General features: G+C 50.1%; 1 protein-coding gene across 1 annotated transcript; it reads left to right on the forward strand.

The window, feature by feature from the left end:
* The first annotated feature begins 827 nt into the window (after positions 1-827).
* LOC123061855 (protein DETOXIFICATION 12) lies at positions 828-3,770 on the forward strand. Its single transcript, XM_044485136.1, has 7 exons — positions 828-1,184; positions 1,872-2,416; positions 2,516-2,602; positions 2,697-2,753; positions 2,858-3,096; positions 3,225-3,430; positions 3,536-3,770. The coding sequence occupies exons 1-7, from the start codon at positions 939-941 to the stop codon at positions 3,605-3,607; spliced, it is 1,452 nt and encodes a 483-aa protein (XP_044341071.1). The 5' UTR covers positions 828-938; the 3' UTR covers positions 3,608-3,770.
* Positions 3,771-10,661: the final 6,891 nt, after the last annotated feature.

The following is a 10,661-nucleotide window of genomic DNA, read 5'->3' on the forward strand; positions in this document are numbered from 1 at the left end:
TGCTTCTTTTTATTTATAATACCGTGTTTTGGTGGGCCTTTTGTAGTGTGGTTCTGTGTTATCCGCTAACTAACTTATACTTAAGTGAGAATTTTTTTTGGGTTGGTGCCCGCATGTACTATTTTGATGCTACAACATCACATGTGGCACTTTTTTCCTGAGTGGTGAAGGGGTGTGCGGCATTGATATGTGTTCATAGATTGGTTGCTGCCGATTAATTTAATAAATCGTTGACCAGGTTAAAATCATGAACCAAATTCAAAATTGAATTAATCAAGAAAGCTTCAAAATTAGAAAGTATGATGGATAATTAAAAGAATTGAATAAGAGAGCTTTTTAAGAATCGGGTGACCCAGTTTGAGCTTGGAGACCTCAATTGAATATAAGGCCTTAAAATTAGGTAGCATAGTGTATGAATAAATTCACTCGGTCAGCTAGGCTCGTAAGTGGACCAAATTAGTAGTATGAGCCTTGGCTTCAGAGAAAAGAGGAAAGGAACTTAAGGCCTTGTTCGTGGGGGTTGGAGTGGGCATCACAAAAGATAGCATAGCGATGGGTAGAAGACTCGTTCTATCGTCGACATCCTTACGTACACCGCAGTGCTGAATGCCACGCGGAGCCCTTCCACAGTTTCCAAATTTTTTCCAGCACAGACCTTGGACCTGGACCGGCATGCACAGGATCCACGTTATATATGCTCAGAGCGCCATGATTTTTAACCTGATGTAGTGATGTGCCGTCACGACCACGACGGCGGCCACGACTCGGCGCCGTGCGGAGGCAGCGGTCCAGAGCAAACACATTACTAATACCCACGCAGCGCGCGCGGTCCAGTAATAACTCAGCAGGAGGACCAGGCCGCGACCGCACGGGCACACAGCGCTCCGACCGCCTCCCGAGCTCGTTCGATCATCCACCTCGAGCGCACCCCGCGCGCGATGGCGGAGGCGCCTCTGCTGCCGCGGAAGGACCAGGGGGACGCCGCCGAGGAGGGGGCGGGGCGCTGGCGGAGCGAGGCCGGGAAGCTGGCGTACCTGGCGCTGCCGATGGTGGCGGTGAGCCTGTCGCAGTACGCGGTGCAGGTGTCCTCCAACATGATGGTCGGCCACCTCCCCGGCGTCCTCCCGCTCTCCTCCGCCGCCATCGCCACCTCCCTCGCCTCCGTCTCCGGCTTCAGCCTCCTCGTACGCACACCACTTATCTCCACCCTCCCCTCCCCTCCCCCCTTTCCTCCTTCCGCATATTCCATTCCGTTTACGGCCTCTCGTTTACCCCCCTTCAGTTTCCATTCGCCTGGTGATAGCCAGGCATCCAGCTTGATTTCCCCCCTGTTGCACGCCGCGCGTTCCTCTGCTCTGCTCGTCCATTGCGATTTGCCGACTGTCATGGTGTGTTCTTGGCTCATCGAGATTGCTCCCAGGATTTTTTCCATCTTTGTTGAAATACAGACAAGGGAAAACGAGACTAGCTCACGTGTTCTTTATTCCCATTGGGCTAGGACTTTAGAGTAGTATATTACCACTGCAGTTGGATGAGCATGTGACTTTGTGTTTTTCTAACTGGGAATTATTGAGACTAGCGAGAGACTGAACTTGTGGGCGCCATGCCATCAGATTCCTGATTGGTCGAAAGTGGTATTATTTCCTTGTAGTATCAACTAGTCCGATAACGACAGTGTGACGCCGCAGGAAAAGTATTCCGCAGCCATCAAAGTATAGTACTGTAGTCAATTCTGAAGAACCGTTCAAACTATATCTTTTTCTTTCTGCAATAATGGATTTTGCACCATTTTGTCAGCATAATTTCCTCCACGGTCGCTTTTCAGTGATCAGCATCAAGTTGGTATGTCACTGAACAAATTCGTGAAACAGATCGGCATGGCGAGCGCGCTGGAGACGCTGTGCGGCCAGGCCTACGGCGCGAGGCAGTACCACACTCTGGGGCTCCACACGTACCGAGCCATCGTCACCCTCCTGGTGGTGTGCGTCCCGCTCTCGCTCCTGTGGGCGTTCATGGGCAAGATCCTGGCGCTGATCGGGCAGGACCCCCTGATCGCGCACGGGGCCGGGCGGTACATCGTGTGGCTCATCCCAGGGCTCTTCGCCAACGCGGTGATCCAGCCCATCACCAAGTTCCTGCAGTCGCAGAGCCTCACCACGCCGCTGCTCCTGTCGTCCGTGGCGACGCTGGCGCTCCACGTCCCGCTCTGCTGGGTCATGGTGTTCAGGACCGGGATGGGGTACACCGGCGCCGCCCTGGCCATCAGCGTGTCATACTGGCTCAATGTGGCCATGCTCGTCGCCTACATTGTGATGTCGAGCTCCTGCAAGGAGACGCGCACGCCGCCGACCATCAAGGCCTGCAGGGGGGTGGGGGTGTTCCTGCGCCTGGCTCTGCCCTCTGCCCTCATGATATGGTAACCACTTGAACCTAGTAATTGGAAATGAAAATTAACTTTGCATTTTTCAGTTTTATTTTATGTGGCTAATCATGTAATGTTTACATTTGTTTTCAGTCTTGAGTGGTGGTCATTTGAGCTCCTTATTCTCATGTCGGGGCTTCTGCCCAACCCGGAGCTTCAAACCTCGGTGCTCTCAATATGGTACCACTACCAAATGATCTCAGTTTTACGTGGGTTAAATCTTCTTACACAATGACGCTGAACTTACATTTTTTTACTGTCATTATTTTCAAAGCCTTACGAGCATCACATTGCTCTTTACTATACCTTATGGACTTGGAGCTGCTGGAAGGTACGATCTCTCAAGGCAGTTAAATACATGGCCGATGTTTTTTCACCACATGGAAATAATTTCAGTCCGGTAATTAACTCTGTAACTTTTTTTTTAATGAACAGCACGCGAGTAGCAAACGAATTGGGTGCTGGGAACCCCGAAGGAGCTCGATCGGCGGTCCGTGTCGTGATGTCAGTCGCGGTGACAGAGGCGGTGATCGTCAGTGGAGCTCTCTTGCTGTCACGGCGCCTCCTGGGCCGCGCTTACAGCAGCGAGGAGGAGGTCGCATCCGCCGTTGCCGCCATGGTTCCCCTTGTCTGCATCACCGTGGTCACCGATGGCCTGCAAGGGGTTCTCTCAGGTCACATTCATCTCTTCTGCATAACCTTTCAAGTTGTCCATCGTTTCCAACAAAATGTACTACTCTTATATTGTTTTTGAAATTTACTACTCTTATATTGTTACTAACATCTGTACGTTCTTCTGCAGGCGTGGCTCGAGGATGCGGATGGCAGCACGTGGGCGCGTACGTCAACCTCGGCTCCTTCTACCTGCTCGGGATCCCCATGGCGTTGATTCTCGGTTTTGTGCTCAAGATGGGGGCAAAGGGGCTTTGGATGGGCGTCGTCTGCGGATCCATCTCGCAGACCACGCTCCTCTCCGCCATCACGTTTTTCACCAACTGGCGGAAGATGGTTTGTTCCTCTGAACCCACTTACACCTATATATAAAAATCATACGTGAAAACGAACGGTCCGATACACAATCTCACGGTCCGTTGCATTTTTTGTATTATGCAGGCTGACGAAGCTAGGGAGAGATCGCTCAGTGAGAAGGCAATGGAGTCTGAGTCGAGATCTCTGCTGGAATAGTTACGCTGCAATTTTGTAGGGGACACGCATCCCATCGCTGTGGTTTCTCTCTGAAGTGACAATGTAATTGTAGAGGAGGAAGAGGACTTAAACCGCTCTCCTTTTCTCCATCTTTACTTGTTTGGTGTCCACGGCGAAATGTTGGTGAAGCTCGTTTTTGAAATCCCCTGGTTCACGCTTCCTCTTAGTTTTGCTCGACTCGGACAGACACGGAGGGTCCATGCCGGACAGCTCGAGACTTAGGAAGCGTTCGGTTCCTCTCCGCTCTCTTAACTCTGCTCCCGGAGCGGACCTCACTTTAATGGAGCTGCAAAGACCGAGCTCCACCAACTCCGCGGAGTGGAGGAGCAGAGAGATTACGAACGGGGCCTTAACAGTCGCATCTCGTCTCTACTATTAATCTCTATTATTAAAAGGAAGTTGGTGTCGCATGTTTGGTGAAGCCTTTCTTCCCATCTATTATTTGTTGCTTTCCGTTTTTTATTTTGTACAACCGACTTTTTGAAGACTAATGATTTTCTGTAGGAGCACAATATACGCGCAACATCATATGGGAAGGTCCCTCCAAGCGAATGATTCGATCCCCAGGCAGGGAGGAATGAATGAACGAGGAATGAACGAACATTTTTGTTCGCTCAAAATAATCACTCACAGCAAAAGTTTTCGAATTGTCATGTAAAAACCAGTAAAATTGCCGCGCTATTGTGGAAGATTTATCATGTTCTAAAGTAAAATTTGTAACCTCAAGACACCCCGGATGCTTCTCAAGCTCGACATCGCCCATGCTTTTGACTTGGTGTTGTGGCCTTTCCTCCTTGAAACCCTCACTCACTTTGGTTCTGGCGCACGTTGGCAGGAGTGGATTTCTATCACCCCTGCATCCGCCTCCACACGTGTCCTTGTTAACGGCATCCCCGGCCCACCCATCTTCCACGCAAGGGGCCTTTGCCAAGGAGACCCCCCCTTCTCTTCGTTTTGGTCATCGACGTCCTAAACTCTCTCATCCAAGTTGCGAGTCGAGTGAGCCTCCTGCAGACGCAACACACGACCTGTAGTGTTTCGTTATGCGCCCATGACATCATCATTTTCTGCCACCTGACGAGCATAGATCTTCGGTGATCAAAGAGTTGCTTACCCTCATTGGCAATGTCAGCGGGATGTGCACCAGCTACAACAAGTGCTCTGCGACACCTATCCAGTGCTATGATGACCAGGTGATCACCTTCACCGCCTCCATTGCGTGCCCCATCGCCCACTTACCCATGGAGTACCTGGATCTTCCTCTTTCCATCAGGAAGCCATCCGACATCGACCTTCTCCTGCTTGTTGACAAGCTCGAGAAGAAGCTATCCACTTGGCGGGCTTCCATGTTATCTCTTGGACACCGACTTGCGCTAGTTCGGCACGTCATTTGTGCAATGCCTACCCACTTACTCGTCGCCATCGTCCTCAACAAGACGATCCTCGCCATGGTCAACCAGATCATCCACGGTTTTCTTTGGGCCGGCCGCAAGGATGCCAAGGGTGGTCGGTGCAAGATCAACTGGGCTAAGGTTTGCCACCACCGGGCTAAGATCTCTATCGTGATGGCATGCGTCGCAACCCGCTGGTTGTGGCTCAAGCGCACCGACCCGACTCGCCCTTGGAGTCAGTTCCACCCCCTGCCGATGTCGAGGCCTTGTAGATTTTCTGCGCCTCTACATCATGGTCTGTTGGTGATGGGAATACTTGCTTGTTTTGGTCCGACTCTTGGATCGACGGGAACCCCATTGCTGACCTAGCCCCGCTCATTTCTTGTTGCGGTGCCCAAAGCGATGCCACCGAAACCACACTATGCGCCAAGGTTTGATGGATCGGGCTTGGATCCGTGACATTCACGGCGGACTCAAGCCTGCTACGCTCGTGCAATATGTTCAGACCTGGCGTCGCCTACACCACCTAGAGCTCATAAACTTGTCGGATACATTTCATTGGCGTTGGACGAAGTCCGGCAACTACACCGTCAAGTCCTACTACCTTTCCCTTTTCCATGGATCGATCCTAGGTCCTAATTGGTGCACTACTTGGAAACCTGGGCACCTCTCCGCATCAAGGTGTTCACTTGGCTCTCCTTCCAAGATACTTGTTGGACGGCAAATAGGTTTGCTCGCCATGGCATCCCGCATGATGAATGGTGCATTTTCTATGACCAAGTCCCCCGAAGTCATTCAACACTTGCTTGTCGGTTGTTCCTTTTCCCGACATGTTTGGCCCGAGGTGCTATCTTAGTGTCGATCCACGACATCGTTACCCGACTCGACAATGGGCTTCTCCACTTGGTTGGCGGATTCCTGCACCAATGCCCCCAACACCCATCGTCGGGGACTCTCCTCCATCATCATTCTCATGGCCTAGGTGGTGCCAGCGCAATGCGTGCATTTTCGATGGTAAGCAATCATCCATCTTGCGTCTTTTTCAGGAGATCCAAGATGAGGCGTGCTTGTGGGCTAAAGCTGGCGCCAAAGGAATGATCAATCTCTTGCCAGCGACGTAGACCTAGAGTTCTTTGGGGTCGAGCAACCCCTTTAGCCTTCTGCTCCGGTCATCGTGGTTACACCTCCTAGCACACGTATCACGTGTTGTACCACCCCTCTATATTTGTTCAAACTCCTTCTATCAATGGAATGATCCACAAGCTTTGCGTATTCGCGGAGAAAATAAAGTAAAATTTGTCATACCATATGAGAAAATTGTCATGTTGCGGCAGTATGTTTGCCATGCGTTTTCGAGGATTTGCCATGATTGTAGCATGTAAAATTGCCAGCCTAAAAAATAAAATGGCGAGAATTGTCATGCACATGTTCACCACTTTGTTGAAAGAAGCCTTACTAGATGAGTGAAATGGTGAAATTTTCATACTCCAACATAATCTGCCATCTCAAAAAGTGTTTGCTGAGATTGCCGTCCAGAGTGAACTATATACTGCCGTCAGCACGTAGTTTGCTCAGAGGAGTGTGTGGAAGTGAATGCTTTGGGATTCATGTTGGGAATTCAACGGCGTATAGCATGTTTGCTGCGAGTCGTGAAATGTCTGACATCAACACAATAGCATTTGGATTATTTATATGTGCCTTTACTTCCTTTCCTTAGTTCAGATATGATTGCTACACTGTGATAATAAGTCAATCAAAAATAGTAGATCTATCGCTAACAAATCAATAAAAAAACAGATTCACTACATGTTGGTTCTCTTAACTTGGAAATTGGGTGACAAATAAGAATATGACTAATGGTGTCCTAAACTATGAGGTGCTAAGCACGTCTGCCTGTCAATCATGGGCCGGGTCGAGGATCCCTAGACATCCAAAGAATGGACCATGTTTTCCATGCCCCACGGCGTACTCAGGATGGAATCCTCCAAAGACTTGAAGCATACTCCAAGACACATTTGAATCATTGGCATGTTTATCCCTAGATGTAACCGACCTACGTGTAACACTAGGTACCCTCGGTGCCTATATAAGCCGAGGGGTTATAGACCGTAGGGTAAGATCCATTCACATACGATCTCAAGGTAGATCATCCTATACTTTATACTCCATCAAAAATCAATACAATAGAAGCAGGGCATAGGGCTTTACCTCTTCGAGAGGTCCCGAACCTGGGTAAAACATTGTGTCCCTCTTTGTTCTGTTACCATCAAGCTAAGATCACCAGCTCGGGACCCTGTACCCGAGATTCGCTGGATTTGACCCTGACAACTACCATTAATGCCTAAAAATAGTCTCGGTTTTTCTCACGTCCAATCTTTGCCTCACCCACAACTGAAACCAATTAATTAGCTAGACAGTTAATTGCACATAATTAATTTATACGTCTGAAAGGATTGGTATGGTCGACTAGAGAGGCAGAGGGGGGTCAATAGGAACTAACAATTTTTAGCCTCTTTATCAAATTTTAGGTTCAACAAGAAAGTAGGTTGACAACCTATATGACAAGAAACACGATACAAACTTGCACAAAGTAAAGGAATGAAGTAACCGCAAGTGGAGTCGATGGAGACGAGGATGTGTTTCCGAAGTTCCCTCCTTTGGGGGAGATACGTCTCTGTTGAAGAGGTATGGAGGCACAATGCTCTCCAACAAGTCAGAAGGACCAACATATTTTCCTCACGCCCTCGCACAATACAAACAAGGTTAGGGCTCTCTCCACAACTTAATTGCAGGCTCCCAACACCATCACGAAGCATCACCACATTGGAATGTGGATCCAATGTGACCTCTTTCATCTAGGATGTCCAAACACCCAAGAGTAACAAGATCCACAAGTGAAAGTATGGGGGGATCAATTTCCTTTGATGAAAGTGTAGATCTAGGTCTCCTTCCTCAATCCCTAGCAAATCAACAAGTTTGATTGGCTAGAGAAGGAGATCGGGCAGGAAAGCTCTTAGGGCAACAATGGAGAGCACAAAACGACAAGAGATAAGTGGAGAGGTGGAAGAACCACCTCTTATATAGGACCCCCCTCCCCAATCCAACCATTCCATCGTAGAAATACATGTGAGTGGTACAACCGGATCAGGATCTGGTACAAACGCTCAAGGAAGTTTTGGCAGCCAGCGGTTCCCAGTGCGGTACAACCGCCAGCACATCCATTAGTACCGTTGAATAGCATTCAACCGGGACAACCGGATAGGTACAACCATGTACCGCACTGGTAACCCAACAGAATCACTTGTTCCATGGTACTTGGGCCGATGCACGGTCCGGAACAACTACAGTGGTAGAGCACCTACGGTCGCTAAGTCATGTGTGGTACAACCATAACAGGCTGATTGGTTGTATCACTGTAAATAATGCAGCCGTGACAACCAGGACGACAACCTCCGTGTACCGCCTAGCCACCCGAAAGGAATCTGTCGGCGTTCTGGGAACGGGGGTCCCCAGACTTGCCTGCCTGCGGCCCACGGCGTTGCTGAGCTAGCAGGTCTGTACGTCCTATCTTCATCGACGAGGTATTCAAGACCCTCGCGAGGGGCCAAACCTCGCGAGGCGGACGACGCAAGACCTCCTCAGGAGTGGCCTCGCCAGGCAGGCTTACGAGGGGCGGAGAGATCAAGGCAAGGCAAACCTCGCGAGGTCCTCGTGACATGAGCCATGACGATCGAGACCAGGCGAGCGCCAGATGGGCGCCAGCGCGCGCAGCGTCCTTGTTTCCTCTTTGGTGCCAAGGGGGCAAGCGCATGTGCAGAGTACGGAGGCATCAAGCAAAGGTTTCCATATCGGTGCAACGAGACCAAGACCAGCAGGACGACAAGACGGAGGTCACCATGGAGCCCAAGACGGCGTCACCACCAGAGCCTTTTGCAGGCGAAGACTACTTTTGTCAGGATAAGTTATACTAGTTGTCCCCTTTCAAATTGGCCGTTGTTGGCTCCCTTCCCGCTCAATATTTGGGGAGAGGATCAGGGCCTATATAAGTAGAACTAACCACCACAGTAGAAAACAAGACTCATTCGGAGAGGGAAAAGAAGGACGGCGGGGGGGGGGGGGGAGCTCATTCAGAGGCATCTCACCCACACAAGTTCGCCAAGCACAAGAACACCTCAACCTCAGGAGATTGTTCTTCCATTTGTACTGTTCATCATCAGCCCAAGAGGCAATCCACCACCACACTACAGTAGGATATTACACCACAACGGTGGCCCGAACCAGTATAAATCTTGTGTCTTTATCTTGTGAGTTCGTCGAGTTCATCCGCGAGATCTTAGCAAGCTAGGGCGTGGATTGATAGGGAGAAAACCTTCGCGCGCACCCCAGTGTTCGAACCTCGAGGGTTTTGCCGAAACCCGTGATCCGATATTTGGCGCGCCAGGTAGGGGTGTGCCGAAGCTTCCTTCTGTCGCTCCGCGTCCCGTTGCTCCGTCGTATCCATGGCAGACGTGCGCCGCGCTCGTGCTGAGCGCCGGGCTACCATCTCCGCCCGCGTCGCTCAGACGGCTCCCATCGGCGGGCCACCTCGTCGTTCCCCGTCACCAGCCGCCAATGCCGCCACCGGCCCGGCGGGGAACGAGCGGCAATTATCCTCGCTGCACCCCTCGGTGCGGCGGGACGGCCACACCGCCATGTTGGAAATATGCCCTAGAGGCAATAATAAATTAGTTATTATTATATTTCCTTATTCATGATAATTGTTTATTATCCATGCTAGAATTGTATTGATAGGAAACTCAGATACATGTGTGGATACATAGACAACACCATGTCCCTAGTAAGCCTCTAGTTGACTAGCTCGTTGATCAATAGATGGTTACGGTTTCTTGACCATGGACATTGGATGTCGTTGATGACGGGATCACATCATTAGGAGAATGATGTGATGGACAAGACCCAATCCTAAGCCTAGAACAAGATTGTATAGTTCGTATGCTAAAGCTTTTCTAATGTCAAGTATCATTTCCTTAGACCATGAGATTGTGCAACTCCCGGATACCGTAGGAATGCTTTGGGTGTACCAAACGTCACAACGTAACTGGGTGGCTATAAAGGTGCACTGCGGGTATCTCCGAAAGTGTCTGTTGGGTTGGCACGAATCGAGACTGGGATCTGTCACTCCGTGTAACGGAGAGGTATCTCTGGGCCCACTCGGTAGGACATCATCATAATGTGCACAATGTGACCAAGGAGTTGATCACAGGATGATGTGTTATGGAACGAGTAAAGAGACTTGCCGGTAATGAGATTGAACGAGGTATCGGGATACCGACGATCGAATCTCGGGCAAGTATCGTACCGATAGACAAAGGTAATTGTATACGGGATTGATTAAATACTCGACATCGTGGTTTATCCGATGAGATCATCGTGGAACATGTGGGAGCCAACATGGGTATCCAGATCCCGTTGTTGGTTATTGACCGGAGAGTCGTCTCGGTCATGTCTGCGTGTCTCCCAAACCCGTAGGGTCTACATACTTAAGGTTCGGTGACGCTAGGGTTGTAGAGATATTAGTATTGTCAGGGCCCCAATTCCAAGTCACATCGATCTAGCCGGTAACACCTCATATCACATTGCGG

This window comes from Triticum aestivum, chromosome 3A, assembly GCF_018294505.1.
Source record: "Triticum aestivum cultivar Chinese Spring chromosome 3A, IWGSC CS RefSeq v2.1, whole genome shotgun sequence".
Lineage (NCBI taxonomy): Eukaryota > Viridiplantae > Streptophyta > Magnoliopsida > Poales > Poaceae > Triticum > Triticum aestivum.

What these genes read in the sequence shown, in the direction of transcription:
- LOC123061855 (XM_044485136.1), top strand. Translation starts at nt 939, where the DNA reads ATGGCGGAGGCGCCTCTGCTGCCGCGGAAGGACCAGGGGGACGCCGCC. An exon ending in GGACTTGGAGCTGCTGGAAG is followed by an intron (nt 2,754 to 2,857) that starts GTACGATCTCTC and finishes TTTAATGAACAG; the next exon opens with CACGCGAGTAGCAAACGAAT. An exon ending in CCTGCAAGGGGTTCTCTCAG is followed by an intron (nt 3,097 to 3,224) that starts GTCACATTCATC and finishes GTTCTTCTGCAG; the next exon opens with GCGTGGCTCGAGGATGCGGA.